Source organism: Polypterus senegalus, chromosome 10, assembly GCF_016835505.1.
Source record: "Polypterus senegalus isolate Bchr_013 chromosome 10, ASM1683550v1, whole genome shotgun sequence".
Classification (NCBI taxonomy): domain Eukaryota; kingdom Metazoa; phylum Chordata; class Cladistia; order Polypteriformes; family Polypteridae; genus Polypterus; species Polypterus senegalus.
This window is the reverse complement of record NC_053163.1, coordinates 106,218,461-106,239,429: the sequence shown is the minus strand read 5'-3', so window position 1 is coordinate 106,239,429 and position 20,969 is coordinate 106,218,461. Positions and strand designations below refer to the sequence as shown.

General features: G+C 37.2%; 1 protein-coding gene across 2 annotated transcripts in view; it reads right to left on the bottom strand.

Moving 5' to 3' along the window:
- The window catches only part of LOC120537389 (zinc finger MYM-type protein 3-like), a 180,756-nt gene that overhangs the window by 114,947 nt on the left and 44,840 nt on the right, over positions 1 to 20,969 (bottom strand). For both annotated transcript variants that reach the window (XM_039766293.1, XM_039766292.1), the window contains exon 3: positions 7,007 to 7,089. In XM_039766293.1, the coding sequence (XP_039622227.1) occupies positions 7,007 to 7,089 (83 nt within the window). The remainder of the gene's footprint in view (positions 1 to 7,006; positions 7,090 to 20,969) is intronic.

The following is a 20,969-nucleotide window of genomic DNA, read 5'->3' as shown; positions in this document are numbered from 1 at the left end:
TCAGTAATGTTACCGATCTAGTCAGTGTAGGCAATAACTGAGCAAAGGGATGGTACAACATCCAAAAGTGCTTTTATTAAAATGAATTCAAAACAGAGTGTTCAATAAATAAAGTGCCAAAGTTCTTCAATAAATAATCCATACGAAAAACGTGGAGGTTAAAACAAACAACAATATAAAAAACAATCTTTTAAAACGAGGTTAAAACGTTCAGGAAGCAGTCTTTAAAAACAAATGACAAACCCGGTGCCTTCGTTTAAAACTAGCGTCTCTCCTGCTTCACCCATCAGGGCCCCGCAACAAGGGAGACGCTCTCTCTCTGCAGCTGACCTTTTTTACATCTGCTACTGCTGTCAGTTGCCTCACCAAACCGTGGCTCCGGTCGGCTCCTCCGGATAGCGACTTGGTAATGCCTTAACAGCCAAGGCTCTCACGTTAGGGACACCGCGTCCCAAGTCCCGCTACCATCTGCCGTGAGTCCTGCACCTTCCCGGTCACTCCCGTCCTGCAAAATAAATTTCTGCTGGGGCGTCCACAACCACTTCTCCTGGGTGTTGGCCAAACAACCAGACTGCCTTCAGCTGTCTGCAAGCACTCGCCCGCTTCCTACTGCACCGAATTGCTTGATGCTTCCTGCTCCCAACCTCCGTTTACTTCTTTTTCGATCTCCCTTCTTTTTGCTTCCTCTTCTCTCTCGTTCTTTTTCCTCTCCTCCCCCGATCCGACTCGCACTTTTTTTATAATGCGAGGGGCCATAGCAGCTGTAACAAATTAGCCACGGGAATAATCACGGATGTGAGCAATTCCTCACCTGTGCACTTGGTGAGAAACGCCCACACCGCCAATCGTCCCGCAGCTTGCCATGGCCCAACACCCCCTCGCTAAGCCGCCGCGAGAGCGGTGATTATTTATTTAAAATAGGCCCTTACTGAGAACGCTGTGGACCCGCTAAACGACAGGGATGAGTTGTGTTAAGAGAGGGAAAGAGGTGAGGCAGGGTGAAGTTGTGCAAGAGACAAATGGGGAGAAGAGAAAGGTTGAATTGGCGGCTGTACCAGAATAATTTTAACGCAACATAGACTCGATATAAATGATATTGTCTCATCCTATATCTCGTATGAAAATGTTGACATTTTTTAAAAACTCAATATATCGCCCAGCCTTAACACAACCTAAAATTAGATTCCTGTACAGCTGGTCAGGTGCATATAATCAGAGCATCATTACAGAGGATCTTGGAGGAACCGGTCTTATTAAAACTTCAGGCATTTAGTTTGGTTTGCACTTTGCTGTTAAAATGTGTGTTATCATGTTGGTTAAACAAAAAGATCTAACAATCAGAAATCAATTGTTCCACTGTTCAGAAAATCATCCACAAGCAGAGAACATTCAAACAACTGCCAATTTGTTTAAGGCCAGACAGCCCCAGCAGGTTCAGCCCTTGTGCAGATCTCAAGATGATGAAATAAGTCTCCAAGAATTCCAGAATTTAAACACAAGTGCATGAGTCTAACAAAAAAGTTTATACACATGGGTTGTTTTCTATCAGAAAATTGTTCCTGCCCAGAAAGAACAGGGCAATATTAAAGTGTGACCATAAACACCAAAGAAAAAACAAGGACTTCTGTCATAATGTGTTCTGGACAAACAACATAAAGAAAGTTACTTGGTCACAGAAACAGGAGACATGTTTGGAAAAAATCAAAGGCAGCATTTAACCAGTAGAACCTGACATCAACTGTAAAGCATGGTGGTAGAACCATTGCCATTTGGGGCTGCTTTACTGTGTTAAGGTCACGCACCACTAAAAAATTCTCTATGAATTCTTAATTTTCTTCATTGTACCAGATGATGGTTGAGGATAAGGCAAGAACATATGTCAGAAGATTAAAGCTCAACTGGAAATGGACCTTGTAGCAGGGCAATGACTCTAAAACATATCAGTAACTCCACAGGAATGGATGAAAAGAAAGAAATGGAAGGTTTTGGAATGTCCAAATCAAAGACCGGATCTGAAGACCATCAAGATGTTGTAGAGGGATTTGGAAAGGGCTGTGCATGTAGGCTAAGCCTCACAATGTTTCATTTTGAATACAATACAAATATTTAATTTGGTAACTCAAAATTTTGTGACAAGTCCTCAAGAAAATATCAAAAAAGTCATAAGCCTGGCTGCAGAACTACAGTGTGTCTTATGGAAATATAGCATTGTAGCATCTAACTGATGTCCTGGAGAGGCTTAGGGACGGATATCTGATGAACAGCGACCTGTCATACAGATACATAGACCACTACATTCCACAAGCTTTGGGAAGGTTTCCACTATACTCTATTAGCAAAAAGCTGCAGGGATGGGACTGACTCTTGACACTGCCCACAAGAATTTTCCATGGCTCATAATAGTGAGAAACTGTGATTAGGGATTTTGTGCTTCTTGAGGTATTGAAGGACAACTTGCTGTTGTAAAAAACACCCAAGGCTGGACTCAACTACAATTTAGTATGTGTCTCAACAGTCTCTGTCTTTCCATTTTGATATAAGATTCAGTATATTTAATATGAGAGTACTTTGAAGATATTTGTTTATTAAAGTCAGATATACATGATGCAACCGGTTTTAAGGGGGTTTCCGCAAAGGAAGAAATGCAGAATAAGTAAGCCATCTTTTGTAATTGAAATTGTACACCTGCCTGTTTGAGATATTAGGCTTATTAGTGAAATGCATGTACAATTATTTTATATTTTCAGCATCCAGATTTGCATTTTCATGCTCATGTTTACCCAATAAATCATAGATTATTAAACTTTTTTGTTGCTATCAAATCTAACCCATTTAAATGTCTGAGACCCATTCCTTGTTGAATGCCCAAATGAATGTTAGTACGCACTCCATTTAGACAACTGTAGAGGACTGTCATAGTAGAGTTATAGAATCAAGGAGAATAGTCATCGATGATGAAAGACAAGCGTCAGAGCAATATCGATTACTTTATGACTGAGGTGACCCATTGCAACCCAATTCGCAAACCATCCATAACTCACTACCATTAAATAACTTGAGACTCAACAGCAATAACCTGCAATCTAACAGTTTACGAAACCACACACTAAATCATTGTTTTATTCCTGGGAACTTGCAGAACAATACAGAGTTATCTTGAAAATGTAATACGACTCAATATTTCACACCTTCAGTCTCAGGGCCCTGAATGACGTTATAGGGGTTATATGGCTACAACAGCCACACAACAGGAGAATCCCTATTTTAAGGTAGCTTTGCCATACCTCAGACTAGATTTATACTTTACTAACAGGGACATTTTGGACATAATGACATGGTAAATAAAGAGTGACAAAACAGGATTAAGTGTAATTTATAAAAGTGAACCATGGTACACAGTGTGTGCTTCTCCATGTTATAGTTTGTATAAGGAGAAAATTCAAAATACACCTTGTAGCATAAAAATTAACTTTCAAGCAGTTTGTCAGCTGGAGTCAAGTTTGCCCTAACAATAACAGAATATAAGCTATCCAAAGAAAAATTCTGATAAGCTATTATTTGAAGAGACATGCAGAGTTGTAAATGGGAAACATATTGTAATATTACATACTGCATCCAGAGAATTGGAGTGCTGCTGATGCTTAAAACCACAGTGGGATGCAAAAGTTTGGGCAACCTTGTTAATAGTCATTATTTTCCTGTATAAATCGTTGGTTGTTACGATAAAAAATGTCAGTTAAATATATCATATAGGATACACACACAATGATATTTGAGAAGTGAAATGAAGTTTATTGGATTTACAGAAAGTGTGCAATAATTGTTCAAACAATATCAGGCAGGTGCACAAATCTGGGCACCGTTGTCATTTTATTGATTCCAAAACTTTTAGAACTAATTATTGGAACTCAAATTGGCTTGGTAAGCTCAGTGACCCCTGACCTACATACACAGGTGAATCCTATAATGAGAAAGAGTATTTAAGGGCATCAATTGTAAGTTTCCCTCCTCCTTTAATTTTCACTGAAGAGTAGCAACATGGGGGTCACAAAACAACTCTCAAATGACCTGAAGACAAAGATTGTTCACCATCATGGTTTAGGGGAAGGATACAGAAAGCTGTCCGTTTCCACAGTTAGGAACATATTAAGGAAAAGGAAGACCACAGGCTCAGTTCAAGTTAAGGCTCGAAGTGGCAGACCAAGAAAGATTTCAGATAGACAGAAGCACGAATGGTGAGAACAGTCAGAGTCAACCCACAGACCAGCACCAAAAACCTACAACATCATCTTGCAGCAGATGGAGTCACTGTGCATCGTTCAACCATTCGGCGCACTTTACACAAGGAGATGCTGTATGCGAGAGTGATGCAGAGGAAGCCTTTTCTCCACCCACAGCACAAACAGAGCCGCTTGAGGTATGCTCAAGCACATTTGGACAAGCCAGCTTCATTTTGGAATAAGGTGCTGTGGACTGATGAAACTAAAATTGAGTTATTTGGGCATAACAAGGGCGTTATGCATGGAGGAAAAAGAACACAGCATTCCAAGAAAAACACCTGCTACCTACAGTAAAATATGGTGGTGGTTCCATCATGCTGTGGGGCTGTGTGGCCAGTGCAGGGACTGGGAATCTTGTCAAAGTTGAGGGACGCATGGATTCCACTCAGTATCAGCAGATTCTGGAGACCAATGTCCAGGAATCAGTGACAAAGCTGAAGCTGCCGGGCTGGATCTTTCAACAAGACAACGACCCAAACACTGCTCAAAATCCACTAAGGCATTCATGCAGAGGAACAAGTACAACGTTCTGGAATGGCCATCTCAGTCCCCAGACCTGAATATAATTGAAAATCTGTGGTGTGAGTTAAAGAGAGCTGTCCATGCTCAGAAGCCATCAAACCTGAATGAACTAGAGATGTTTTGTAAAGAGGAATGGTCCAAAATACCTTCAACCACAATCCAGACTCTCATTGGAACCTACAGGAAGCGTTTAGAGGCTGTAATTTCTGCAAAAGGCGGATCTACTAAATATTGATTTCATTTCTTTTTTGTGGTGCCCAAATTTATGCACCTGCCTGATTTTGTTTGAACAATTATTGCACACTTTCTGTAAATCCAATAAACTTCATTTCACTTCTCAAATATCACTGTGTGTGTCTCCTATATGATATATTTAACTGACATTTTTTATCGTAACAACCAACGATTTATACAGGAAAATAATGACTATTAACAAGGTTGCCCAAACTTTTGCATCCCACTGTATTCAAAAACTTATCAACAAACAGTAATTATGAATATTGCAAAGGTTTGGACAACCCAGACGAAATAACAAATTTTGTTGACATATGAAGCAAAAAATAGTAAACACAACTTTGACAACAAACAAATAATGACATTTTAATGAAAATTGTCAGGTACAGTTACAATTTAGCTGAGGAAGAAAAAACAAAGTTTGGAAATTTCATCTGTAAGGTCTCAGAATTCATTAGGTCCTTAATCTGGTCAAGTTTACCTTATTATGTGTTAGTCTGGTTAAGAATTGTAAAGAATCTGAAAGCTGATAATTCCAAAGCCTAATAAATTGTTTGACTCTTCAACTGATAGACTGAACATCTTGTATATTGTGCAAGATTACAAAACAAAACCCACATAGAGCTGCATGAGGCCTGCAGGCAGGTTCTGCTGAGAAATGAGTGGTGGTACACCATTGTAATGGACTTGGCCTTCATGGAAGAGCCATCAGAAGTAAACGTTTGCAATCTTCTCATCACACAAAAAATCTACAAAAGACAGTGGCATTTTAGGAACACATGCTGTGATCAGATAAAGTCAAAATCAAACTCTTTAGCCACAACTACAAAAGGTTTATTTTAGAGAAAAACTAAGCTCAACTTGAAGAACCATTTGCCACCTTAAGTACAAGGGTGGATGTACTGGGCGTTGAGGTTTTGTGGCAACGAGTAGCATTGCATTGTGCGAGTATAGGGAAGAATGGATTCCACCAAATATCAACAAATCTGAGAAAGTCAGACAGTCAGTCAAGAAACTGAAGCTAAAAAAGGACTTCTACAACAAGACAACGACCCAAAACACACTTCAAAATCTACTATGAAGTACCTCAAGAAACATAAGGTGAAGGTTTTGGAATGGCCCTCGCAGTTCCCAGACTTGATCATCACTGAAAATCTGTGGGTAGATCTTAAACGTGCTGTGCACGCAAGACAGCCCAAGAATATCTCACAGCTGGAAGAGATCTGCAAGGAAGAATGGGGAAAATGTCCAAAACAAAAATTCAAAGACGCACAGCTGGCTACAAAAACCTTTGCTAATTTTTGCAAAAGGGGGTGTTACCAAGTATTAACTTAGTAGGGTACCCAAACTGTTGCCAATATCATATTTACTCCTATTTATTTCTTATTTTTTTTTAGTTCTTCAAATAAACATTTTCATTAAAATGCCAGTTTTAGTTTGTTTGTTGTCAAACTTGTTTTCACTATTATTTATTTTTTGCTTACTTCAAATGTCAACAAAATATGTTTTTGGCCAAGGGTGTCCCAACTATTGCATGGACCTGAACTGTACATGAAATATGAATATATGAATGTAAAAGCCCCTTTTATATTTTGTCGGAATATTTGGTTCTCATGGTGTTTTTACCAATTGCATGATTCATATGCAATTCTTTAATCCCTGTAAAACTGTGAAAACCAAAATGAAATTAATGATTAAAACATTAACAGAGCATATGGTATCCTTACAGTCATACTAATGTTACAATTTGCCATGGCTTCTCTGACACAAGTAGGAGCAACCACACTAAATGTTTTACCAAGACTGCAAATGAGCAATCCTGATCTAGTAAAGCAGCAGCAGGTTGGCATGTGCATGTGAGTGTGTGTATAATGCATATATTTTATATACACACAGATAATGCTATGTTTAAAAATGTGCTCCAGTCAGGAGTTTTGCTAATATGAACAATATGTACCAGGCAAACTTACCATTCTGAGCTTTGGCCCTTCCCCTGGCTCTTCTTTGGCATCTTCAGTTTGGATAGGTTTAGTTTCATTCTCTTCAGAATTGCCTGTAAAGGTGTGGGATTTAAAAAGAGGGCTTAATAAACTTAATGATGCTTAAACTATACTATGCATATTTTTAAATGCATAAACTCAAATCCAGGAGGATAGATGCAAACAAGACATCTTCAATGCCATTCCAGCTAATTCTCAATTTGTAAAACTTCCTGTGTACCAAGTATAACAGAAATGTGCATTTCCAGAAAAAATATGCTCCAGTTTTCAGAAAATAAATCAAGCATACTTTCACTTCCAACCTAATTACAAAAATGTAATATTAGCCTGAGTAGTTCAGAGCCAAAATAAGACACTCTAGGAACGTTACACAAATTCTAGTGGATGTCAACCAGGTAAACCAACAAAAATTCAATGTGGGTGTCAATAAAGTTGAAATCAAGGGCTAGAATTCTGAAATGTTGTCAAAATTGGTCCAGAGTTGATTGTTTGGTTTTAACTGCTAGATGGCAGTGATGTCAAAAGAACTTACACTTTTCAGTACTAGTTGATACCAATAATTCAAACACATAATAATTCTTTTTTCAGTACCCGCAGCACTGAATGACAGTTGGTACTGGACTTTGAAGCTAAAGTAAGGTCAATTCATATAATCCCCAAAATGTGACAAATATAGCGAAAGCCAATTTGTCATATATTTGAAAAGGTATGTTGGTGAATGCAATGCAGTCTACCAGTTAAACTGCAGGTTCAGTTAATATTGCACTGCTGCACTAGTATACAGGCTAAGCAATAAAGTCTGATCAGTCATATATGATACACTGAAAACAGTACAACAAAGTATGTTTTACAGTTGTGGTGAAATAATGGATTAATGTAAAACTTCATGCAGGAAATTAAAGTTTGGGCAAATGTAACAATAATAATAATAATCCTCTTTAATAAAACCCCTATGTGCGTCCAGGTGTCAGTGTATGTGTGTCTTCTGGTGAAGTGCGCATGCGCGGGGCCACACGGCACGTGTTCAGTTTGTGCCTGTGCATTCCCTGTGCAGAGAGAGACAGACAAACACACACACAGACCGCATGAGACAGACAGACAGACAGACACACATGCGCGAGAGAGACACACACACACATGGGAGTGTGCTTAAGAGAGACACACACACACGGAGGCCTGCGAGAGAGAGAGACACACACATACATACACAGCCGCGCACGTGCATTGTTGCAATGATACTTTTCTTGGTTGTTTATTAAATTACGGATTTTTTAAATGTTCATTTTTTTCCCTGTGCTTAAAACTCATTAAAAAAAAAAAGTGTTTTTAGTGAGCGGGTTGTAAGGCTATAGCGCAAACTCTTGCAGTGTTAGTTTTCTCTGTTTAAGGTTTTCTTAGTGTTATTCAATGTTTTTACATTTAGTTTACTGTTACGCTGTGCATTCAATGGTATAATTAACTATATTTGTGCTTAAAAACTTAAAAAAAATATATATTTACATACAGTTCATATACTCTGAAACGGATTAATTGTATTTACATACAATGCTATGGGGGAAATTACTTTGGTTCACGACCAAATCAGGTTCCAACCAGATTTTTGGACCGAATTATGGTCATGAACCGAGGTTCCACCGTATTACTGTCAAGACAAAATTACAGGCATTTTACGGAAATACAAACCAGTATTACTGAGAGAGAGAATTAAAGGCACACAATACATTGATGCATATTACAGCACATACAAGGTCCCTTTCCATTTAATATAGACTGTTCCTACTAATGTTTATGCACTAATGTTTATGCACTACTGTTCTAGCACCCGTTATTGTAACAGGCTTAATGTCTAGTAATAATAATAAAAGGAGAGACAGATTTGGAAAAGTAAAGTTCTAGGATTTTGTGGCATTTGAAAACTGAATCAATTTGACTCATCCATTGCTATTTAGTTTGTTTTTAACCAGCTAAAGTTGCAAATACAAATCAAACAATAGTAAATGTCACAAGCAAACCAGATTTTTATTTTTATTTATGTACATTATATATAATGATTTTTAAACCTTAAATATTTACATACTGAAAACGTGCATCATTACATCTGTAGCTTCATCTACTGTATATCTTAAAATAATTACAAGCAAAAGCAAACTAAGATGCTAAATCTGGGAATTAAACAGAAAAAAAGAAAGACAAACCCGCTTTTAAGGGTTCATTGCATCTGAGAAGAAGCCTGCTCTTCTGCCCAGGTTTGTAGGTGCCGAGTTTACAATAGAAGAGTCAAATGTGGACCTTGCGATGCCTCGTCACCGTGAGGCAAAACATTTATCACATCCAAAAACAAAATTGTTAATTTTAAAAAGGGAATTCGTTAACAACCAGTGTTGTTCACTAATAACTTTTTTCTACGGGAAAAACTGTTAAAACCGGTTAAATATAACTTCATGTACAATTATGACTGCCTACATAAAAGAATTACCATACAACCAAATGTTTACTCAGCTATCACTATGCTGAGAAATATGTGGTCTCGGCTATCAGTGGTTTCATCAACTACAACATAAATTTTACTGCCACGAATCTTTCGAAGAACGGCATCCATATGTTGTTCAAATACACGGGCCAAATGAGTTTGACAAAGACTGCTATCATTTTCCAACACACCTCCTTGTTTATAATGCTTAATAAAGAAATGATGCATCTTCATCATTTTTGAGTGGTATGTCTGACTCACATGACTACAAAGTCCTCCACAAACAGGCGTCTTGCATCTGACACTTTTATTGTTTCCTCTATTGTTGCCTGAAAGGGAACACTTTTTGATGTCCTTGTTCTTGAGATGGGTTTTAGACTTGACATGGTCAAAGCAAGTATCTTTTCATGTTCCGTACATGTTGGCAAAACATGCAGATAAGTTGTCCAGATTCGTAAAAGTTGCTGGGCCATTGTTGTGCCCTCAATTTTGCAATGAAGCTTGTGTTTTAGTTTTTGAGATGCATCTTAGTTTTTTTTTAGGGTATCTGATACTGCTCACTTCGACATTTCTGTCTCATGCAGCTAGCTAATTTGCATGCCTTTAACACCAGAATTACCAGAGCCTACAAAAAAACTAGTAGATCCGTCCCACCTTAAAACACTTCTCACCTCTCCGTCAGCGTTTTTTGCCCTTTAAATGTGTTGACAAGCAGCAAACAGCAAGCAGTCTGCCATCACATCCCCCACCGATGCACAGTTTTCTCAGTTCAAGTCTGTTTACCTGCGTGTCAGTTGCTTAGAGTTGTATAGAGTGAGAAGTCAAGCAAAATGACACCTTTTATAAATACTATATCGTTATTTGGAACATGTGTGTCCCATTGTCTGCAACAATCTATGCACAGTAAACACATCATTAAAACAGAAACGTTTTTCATGTTTTAGTAATAATTGACAAAATGTAGACACGAAGTGTATAATCTGTGAAGCCTGAATTCCAAATATCAAAGAAACACTTTCACAAAAGATACAAGTATAACAAAATAAATGCGCTTTTATCCAAGACTATAACCGAAGAAAAAGAAATCAGGTTCGTGTTGCGGGTTGTCCTGACTTCTCGGGTAGTATACTGGTTGGACCTGCTGGCTCTGATTCAGAAGGTTGTGGGTTCGTGTCTTAACGTCTCCCAAAATAAGTAGTAGTGAGCTGTTCTTATTGTTAATATTATACAATAAAAGCATACATTAGATTTGTGTCTGTAACAGCTGCTGTAAATGTATAGTACTTGTCAAAGTTAGCGTCTTTTTATTTAGTTTTACTTTATTGTTTTACTTAATTCTAGTGTTAATGAGAAGACATACAGGAAACACACGTACAAACAGAGGCAGGGCTGAATTTCTATGAAGAAATGCATTTACTTGTAAAACAACATTTCCACACATTTCCGTTTTTAAATCTAAAATCCATTTTCATGTGTTAATTCTGAGATTCCGTCCCTGTTTTCTGCATTGCGGAAATCATAGGGCCCTAGTAAACCAGTATTTTAAAGCTGTTGTTAATACAGTGGCAGAGAAGCATAGGTTGAGGCAGGCAGCATTACATAGTGGTTAAGGCTTTGGACTTCAAACACTAAGGTTGCAGGTTCAAATTGATCTGCTTGCACAGTGTGCCCATGAGCAAGTCACTTCACCTGTCTGTGCTCCAACTAGAAAAACAAAAGAAATGGAACCAGTTGCATCTCAAATATTGTAAATCATCTTGGATAAAGGTGGCACCCAAAGAAGTAAATATATTAGTATTTATACATTTTATATTCTATTACAGAAAAGCCACAATATTGTTGACATTAATAATGGAGGTGCTTTTAATAAAAAATGGCTGAACAGGATTTCTGGTTTTGCTGTGGTATTGAAAGATATCAATTATCATTAAATTTCATTGGTATCAAGTACTGAAATGCTGGCATCATGAAATCCCCATCAAGGATTTCTTTTAAGAAAACTAGCTTTAGATACACCCACAGCTAAGGCAACCATCTAACTCTGAAAAAATGACATTTCAGCAGCAAAATATGGACTTTGTATGATGCCTAACACAACTCAACCCAAGAATAAAACAATAATAAAAATTATTCAAACAACATGTTGATGTAAATGCCCGTATGCAAGAAAAAGTAACATCCACCGTAGACACTGCGGTATCTGTTTGCTCAACATAACACCAAAAAGAAATGATTAAGCTGCTTTTTAATTTCTGCTTTTATCCCTTCAGCAAAAACTTTTACATGTACCATAAATTTACACGGGATGTTATAGACTTGCATCACACGTATGGTTTTATTATGTGATAGTAATAGCAGCTCACTACTCAAAGTGCTAAATAAAAGGAGAACAAAGAGATTCTAACCTGGGATTTCGAGACATTTAACCGGTAGCTTTTCCACAGCACCATCTGCATAACTCAAACACAAAGCAGCGCTACAACTGTGACAACTGCTTAAAAATGAAATGAACAAACACATACATATGCGATCATTTTTTATTTTATACATACGTGATAGTTGGGCTTCAGCAACATGTCAATTGAGCAATTTCTTTTTTTCGATTTTATTCTTGAATACTTATTTTGTTGCTCATTTTGTGAAAGTGTTTATTGGATATTTGGGCTTCAGTTTTCACACATCCCACACCATGTCAATGTTCAGCATTTCTTGCCTCACATTTCCTCTGTCATTCTGTATTTACACAGATTGCTGTAGACACAGAACACACATGACATGTATGGATTTCAAATCACAAATTTCATTACCTGTATAATTCCATACAAACGCATAGCCAAATAAATACTTCAACACAGATTTGAACTGTAAGGATTTAAGCAGGGCGATGCCTTCATCTGAACGAATGGAGGATTGTAGCAGGCTGCGTTCTGCTAAACCACACATTTGTAAAACAAAAGCAAGCTTTTAGCGCAGCAATGAAGCTCGTACGTCAGGAAAATTTAAGGAGGTATGGGGCAACGAAAATTAAGCTTCAGGGACTCTAGTGTTAAACGGTAAAACAATTTTTAGTATTTAAGTTCTGTGAAGCCAACCCAAACACAGACAGGCAGACAATGCCCATTTATTTACAATTGGGGAGCAAATCACCCTGCTCCCTACAACACAGTGCACCAATCACTCGACACCCAAAAAACAGTTCAGTCCTTTCCTTGTTGCCAGTCCTTCTGCTTCCACTCCTCATGCTTTGTCCTCTTCCTACCTACTCTGGACCCCCAATGTTTGGGACTGGCCCCCTTTTTATAGGGCACCCGGAAGGACTCCAGGTGGCCAACAAGCTTCTTCTGGCCACACTTCTGCCAAGGAATAAGGCCCTTTGAAAGGTCCATGCGCCCCCTGGCGGTGGCCACAGGTTCCAGCAGGGTTGTGCTCCCATGCTCATGAACCATGGCCCTGCTGGAAACCAAGGGGTGCTGCCCTATATCGGTCCAGGGGAGAAAGTGTCCTGAAAATACTCTCTCCCCAGGTCCTTCCTCATACTGGGCATGCTGGCCAGGTAAGGGCTCCAGCCGCCAATCACAGTACAAATAAAATGCATGACCATGCATGTTTTATCATATGGGCGTACTGCTTGGCATGAAGCACAATAATATCTCACTTGTAAATTTTATTCCAGAACACACTCAAAGTACTGTATTTTCCTTGTACTCTGTAAATGAAAATGCTCCTAACTGAACCCTCTTTAGCCTGACACCTCTGATGGTTACCACAAAACTTCAAATAATTAATACATCTCCAGTAATAGCAAGTCTTATGAAAAGTTTCTAATCCATATAAGATTAGGTTTCATACTATCAATGACTGCTCGCACCAAATTCAAATATTTGAAACAAAAGCCAACTGTGGTTTGCACATAAGCAACAAGACTTTAAAAGTGATGCTACAGGCCAGTACAGATTTCCACATTAACTCATTCCACAGCTCAAATAAGACTCCCCTATTTAAGCAAGTGCATACATATCTGGTTTTTATGGGCAAAACTAAAACAAGACTTGCATACGTTTGGGCAGATTCAAGTGCAAATAAAATACCACAAAGAAAATGGCAACAAAACAGCCTGCATACTGGCTAGATACATTTGTAAATGCAGGTCTTCATATTCTGTTTAGCCTTTCATTTGCACTGAAGAAGTATTAGCCTTTCATTTGCACTGAAGTAGTATTTTGGAAAAAGCTCTAAAAAGTCTACTAATTTGAAAACATTGTCTTTTTTTGAAAAAGAGCTTATTAAAAATGCTGAAAGTACAATAACGCTCATGATTTTTTTTTTTTTTGCTTCTTTACTTATGAGCTTCTAATACCCCACTTCCAAACCCAGATACTCAACAATGTAGAATATTTACACTTCAGGCTTGTTTTTCTTAAATAAGAGAAATAAAAGATAGTGAGATTAGCGTGTTGGGAATATTTTGCTAATTCAAATCCTCATTAATTAATTTAATGATTATATCTGATCTGGCTTGCAACTGATAGCAGCCATTAGAAATATCATATAAATGGATTTTAACTTTGCCAAGGATCTGCAGCTGTTATCACCAACCTGAGTGCCAGCTTATAACAACTGCTTCAGAAGACTGAAGAGGATCTGAAGACTACTTTATGTCTGCAATACTTAGAAATGTAAAATACACTGACAAACTATAAGCAGGATATATTAAATATTCCAGTTATCGATTGCTAGCACTGCAAGCTTCAGCACCTTTCACTTCGTCGTAGAAGTTGTTTGTCCAATGATGTAGAGGCAAAGAGCTGGAGCAACAGTTAAAAGCATAACATAAAGGACTGATAACTTACCTGCAATATAATATAAATGGCAATGCTTAATCACACTCAAAAAGATCGATAAACTGTCTGCTCTCAAGAGGCACTTTGAATCATCAGCCTAATTAAAAATGCAGGCACAGATAAGGTATATACTTACAACCCAGTGGAGACAGAAGTGAAAGAAAGAATGAATGAACACAAAAATGAGCATTATGAACAATGATACACATCCTCACACACGGTCATTACGTACTTTAAGCCAATAAATTACCGTATATACTCGCGTTTAAGTTCTCCCGTGTATAAGTCCAGGCTTCATTGTATTGTATAATTTCCAGTATTTTATAATTTCAGCCATATAAGTCTAATGCGGAAAACTCAAGCTATTAGTCCAAGAGATTATGATATGCTAACACCCACCTGAGAGGGAACAACATAACATTGCATTGTGCCTACATGACCACAAGTTAATATACAAACTATTCTGAAGCGATGTTTACACTGTTTTGTGTTTTTTGTATCTCATACCCTAATACACCTTTATTGTAAGAGCATCCCTTATCTACGATGGAGCATTTGATCAGAAGAAAATGTAAACCTGGTTTTAAATTAAAAGTTGTTGAAGTAGCAAAAGAAATTGGTAACTGCACTGCTGTAAAAAAATTTGATGTGTTTGATAAACTGGTGCAAGATTGGAGGAAGCAAGAAGATGTAAAAAAAAAAATTAACAGTCGCATTTTTGAACAGACATATAAGTGGGTCCGATTTTATGATCGATTTTTCAGGTTTCAAGACCTGACTTATACGGCAGTATATACGGCATTTAGCAGAAATGTTTCAGAAACACTACTGGGGCTCATTTATGCCGACGCAAACACGCATTTGTAATGCCTCACTGTGACCGCTTGTGATTCTGGTGTATATTTGAGAGGGTTGTTATTGTTTGTTTTAATAGTTTTTACTTAGTTATTTAGCTTATGCAGAATGTTAAAATGTTTAAAATGTCTGTAAAATATTTCTGAGCTCTGGAAGGTTGGTGCAATTCATATGCCAAGTTACATCAAAATCAAAAAAGGTAATGCAAGGCCATATACTGAATTAAACTGAAATAACCCAGGGACTATTAGCTGCACTGAAGAGAGGCCCAAACTGAACACACTATTCCAGATAAGGTTTCACTAGTGTGCTGTATACCCTAATAATCTGCCTACATTTCTGCTCCACACACAGCATGCTAACCAAGCTCTGATGAGAACAGTGATGAATGCACTATCAATCCCAAGTCATTTTCATAAGGTATATTGTCAAGACTTAGCAACCACCCAACAATATGTAATCACATATGCAGATGTAAAGTTTTGCATTTGTTTTCATTAAACTTCATCTGCCTCATATTGCCCTAGTCTTAATTTATTATACAGTATGTCCATTTGTGGTTAGTTTTCTAGAAAAGATGTCAGTCAGTAAAGTATCTTTTTAGTTATAGTTTTATCAAGATTATTTATATAAATTAGAAAAGGTAGAAAGGGATACCACTTTCAATATTTTCTAACATGGGAAACGTTTTTTGTACTTTAACTTTGATTTTTGTGTTTCAGGCAATTTTGCACACATCTACAAAATACAGCTTCAACGCTCTTTTAAAAGTCTGATACCTAGAATCAAAAGCAATACATACACAGAGATACACCAAAAGGTCTACAACAAAAGAACACCGTGAATATAATTTAACATTTTCTCCAAATACTGTATTTGCCCCGATATTTGATTTTCTTGGATATTTTTAAATCGTATTTTTTGCTCGTGTTTACTGTAAGAAAGCATATGCAATTAACTGCAAACTAATTATTAACAATGAATAATAATTTTGTATTCTTTTTATTGAAATTATAGAGCCATACAAACTGCACAAACACAGCGCAAAGATCAAGGCATAAATTAAACTTACAAATAAATACATAAATTAAACATTAGCCATAATTGAAAATAAAATAAAAACAAAAAAATATACAAATATAAGTAAAATTACAATTTCCAACTTTCTATACAGAAGAGACAGAGATCCTCATTTAATGTGCAGTTTAGATATGCTCCAGAAAGGCTGTTGTCTCAATTTATAAAAACTGTACCTTGAATTTTATAACAAAAAAAATTGTTTGTACTGTTGTTATCAAGTTGATTCTAGTTTGGTTTTGTATTAATGCAGAATAAGTCATTGAACTGGACTGACTCAAAGTGCCACTTCAGACTAACCTATATACCAAAAAGAGGCTGTGAACAAGAGGTAATTGCTAACAGTAATGGTGGTATTTCTGATGACTCACTTTTGTAATAAATGTGTGCTTTAAAATGAAAATGCTATAGGATAAAATGTTTAATGGTATGTTCCATTGTTTTCCTATGTCTTTATTTTGATCTAGTGTTTTTTTTAAACAAATGAATGTGTGTATGTATTTATGAATTTATTTATTTATTTTTCAAAAACATGAATAAAAGCCTAATGCTTTTTGGAAGAATGATTTCAGTCGAATTATCCAATATTTATTACCATTAAGTTGACTTTCCTTGTGACTACTGACTTCAAACTTAAGACAGCAAACTGTCACAACTGATCATGTATATTAATTATAGATTATTGACTTAATTATTAAAATAACTTGTGCAGAATTACACACTTTATCATTATAAGTATAAAATAACTTGTAAAACAAAAATTGTTAATTATGAAAGTCTGCTGATGCAGATATGATAATCGCTACATAAATATCATAACCATCAACAATTTTCTATGATGTAGTGGTTGCTTTTTACAGCAATTGCAGTGTTGAATTATAATTTTAGATTCAAGAATTGGCTTTAGAGAAATGCCAGACAAGTGAAAAAATGATTCCTCTGCAATCAATTTGTCAACACATAAAGAGACTGTGCACAAGGTAAAAAAATGTTAATATTTTGCACTTTGTAATATTTACTTTAATATAACATATATAATATTTATATAACTAGGGGGCTCTGCCCACTGCTTGCTTCACTCGCCCACCCCTGGGTTTGGTTTACCGAATATACAAATTAAAGAGATTGTTATTTTCATGGGAATTATTACATATGTATTATTTTCACTTTTACTTTAAAACTTTTGTAAATACAATACTTGTCCTTTAATTCCGGCCCCGGGCGAGGTTGAAATCTTTCTCGCAGGACATATAACGCTGCTCGTGTTGTGAAGGGGGGACGGCTGAACACACGCTAAGGAGATGCTGTCAGATCATCTGCGGTCTTTCTGCTGCTGCTGCTGGCGAGCTCCGTGTTCTTTTCATCACGCTGCACGTCGACCATTCAAAAGCCTGTACTGCAGCTGTCCTTTTGCCACTTTGCTTCTGCCGCTCACGTTGTGAAGGGGGGCTTAACGCATGCCAAGGAGTTGCAGTCGGATCATGTGCTGGCTTGTTTCTGCAGTCGAGCTGCATTTTCTGCTTTTCGTCAATCATTTCAAAGCCTGTACAGCAGCTGTCCTTTTTCCAGTTCGTGTCTCTGCCACTCGCATTGTGAAGGGTGGGGTGGGGGAGCTGAATGCACGCTAAGAAGAAGCAGTTGGATCATCAACTGACTTCCTGCTGCTGCTGGCAAGCTGCGTGTTCTGCTTGTCACTGTTTTAACAGCTGGGAGTACATGATGTTTGTTTGCCAAAGGCATTCCAACAACTGCTTGGTTAGATGTCCATGAACTTGTTTTAAATGTGGTCTCAAGTGACGTTAAAGTGTCTATTGCGAGACGTCAAATTGTCTTCACATGATGTTAAATTGTCTTCCGAGAAGATCACATCTTGTCTCTCTAGTCTCCCTCCCAGGATTTTTTTTTATAATAGAGAGATATTTATATATGCACCTTTGTAGCATTTTGTAAGTTTCAAACTTAGTATGTATAAATGCCTTACCTGTTATGTTTGTTTGGTTATACCTAGAATGGTAGTGTTCTGCTACAAGTGCATGTACTCAAAGGTAGCCATAATACTAAAATTTTGAAGGTTCAAATAATCCACAACTCTCTGCTAACCAATTCAAAGTTTACTTAAAGCATGTTTGTTCCATGGTCAGTGCACATTTAGGGTAAGCAGTGTGGCTTCATGGCTAAAGCTATGTGCATCAAAGCACAAGGTTCCCATTTCTTTCCCTTTAACAATTTGTTGCCCGGTGTAAACCACTTAACTACTCTGTGTTCCAACTATAAAAAAACGTAATGTAGAGGTATCCTGTGGCTATATAATTGTAGAGCTATTAGATTAATATTTATTAAGGAAAGTTACTATGTACAGTATAATAAAGGGTGCACTATAAATAGTATTTAACAAGTGAGAATTCTGAAGTGACTATGAAAGTTACCTTTTAAAAAGTGAGACAACAATGTAACTGACATTAAATATTATCTGCTTACCTGTCATTTCTTTACTCAGGCAGTCACAACTACCTAATGATTCACCAAGTGAAACAACACTTAAATGAGGGATTACCAGCTGCCTCTGGTAATGTAACATTTACATGTATGTTGCTTTCTACAGCAAGCACTGATGAAAACGTTGCTACATAGGACATCTTCAGAAAATGTTGAACCACTGTCCTGTGTTTTTATTTATAGGTGTGATCAGCTTCAGGAGCAGTGTTTCTGAAAGTTGATAACCTTAACATTTTTACATTGTGAAATATTTTGTTCTTGTATTCATCATTAGAGACTAATTAAATCTAATCAATATGGACATTTCAAGTGAGGAGCTCAATAAAGCCATACACAAATCCTTAAAAGGTGACACAGCTGAAAAGTTAGAATTTTCAATGTAAAATCTGTAGCTCTTAACATTTTGTTTTTAGCAAGGTTTTGTCATCGTTTTTGTTTTAGTGTCCAAGATATTCTGCACTTATTGCCCAAAAAAATCTATATGGATGAAGATGGTTGCTTTAATATCAATATAAAACGTCTGGGATGTGGCTTTGTGAGCAATGAGAAGGACATATTCTCTGTTAAAAAATGACTCGGCATCAAATTTACGGACGATGAAGGGAATTCAAAGTTGTTATAGATTTCAAAGGGCCAATGAGAGAATTTGTCAGGTAAGCACTTCAGCATATAAAAGAGCCCGATGTTCACAGGTCCAGAGAACCAGCGAACTCTATAATGTCCAGAACAGTTCTTTTCCATCCTATCTTCTTGACATAAGCTGATACACCAATTTGAAATGCAAATTTCTTTGTCTAAATGTTTTCTCATTCTCAGTCCAAAAACTATTTCTATGCAGAGCAGTTACTAGCAATGAGTATTGTACATTAAGGATCACCTCCACACGTCTTTGCTCCAGTTGACAATATACAATGTGTGCACAATTATTAGGCAAGTTGGATTTTTGAGGATTCATTTTAATAAGGAACAAATACAGTGCTATCAGCCAATCCAAAATGTTAATAAACCTGAATGTTTAACAAAGGAAATGTGAGTGTGAACATCATCAGGGGAATACATGTGTGCACACAATTATTAGGCAACTATTAGTGTGCAGAATTATTACGCAACTACAGGAAAAATGGAAATTTTCCCATCTCACTTTTTTATTTTCATCTGTTACAGTGAGAATAAACAAACAACTCAAAATTTACAAATAAACATTTCTGACATTTCAAAAAAATAAAAATAAAAAAATCAGTGGCCAATATAGCCACCTTCTTTTCAGTAACAGTCATAAAGCCTTTCATTCATGGAGTCTGACAGTTTCTTGATCTGTTGGCGATCAACGTTTTGTGGAGCAGTGACTACAGCCTCCCAGACACTGTTCAGAGAGGTATATTGTTTTCCTTCCCTGTAAATCGCACGTTTAAGAAGGGCCCACAAGTTCTCAAAAGCGTTTAGGTCAGATAAGGAAGGGGGGCAATGTCATTATTCTTTCATCTTTAAGGCCTTAACTAGCTAGCCACTCAGTGGAGTACTTCAATGAAAGCGATGGAGCATTGACCTGCATAAAAATCATGATCTGGTCTCGTCCGTTACGAGAGATGGACGTCTGAAGCGGAGCTCCGCTAGCAGCAATGTTATTTTTTATATTATCTTCTTATTATCCTGAGATATCCTGTATTTATCCAACCTGAGGAGCACTCAAAGACCGTTGAAAAGTTCAATATGGCGGCCTGCAGTGGCATCATACCACCGAAATAAGTACGTACATTGGTTTTGGTTAGCGCAGGGTGATGGGGCCATGAAGATGGGGCCATAAATAAGAAAGTTCAACATGGCAAATGTTGTCAACCGTTATGACCGTTACGCACAGAATTTCGAAATGAAACCTACTTAACTTTTGTAAGTAAGCTGTAAGGAATGAGCCTACCAAATTTCAGCCTTCTGCCTACACGGGAAGTTGGAGAATTAGTGACGTTGGAAAGTTCAATATGGCAGCCGACAGTGGCGTCATACTATCGAAATAAGTACGTACATTGGTTTCGGTTAGCGCAGGGAAGCCGCCAACCAAATTTCGTGAAGAGGTCAGTAGGAAACCGATGTTTTATATTATTTGAAATTGGAAAAAATCAAAATATTCAGAGGATCTGTACAAATTTTTTTCAAAACATGGCAGGATATATTCAGTAATATTTTAGAATAAGCTCTT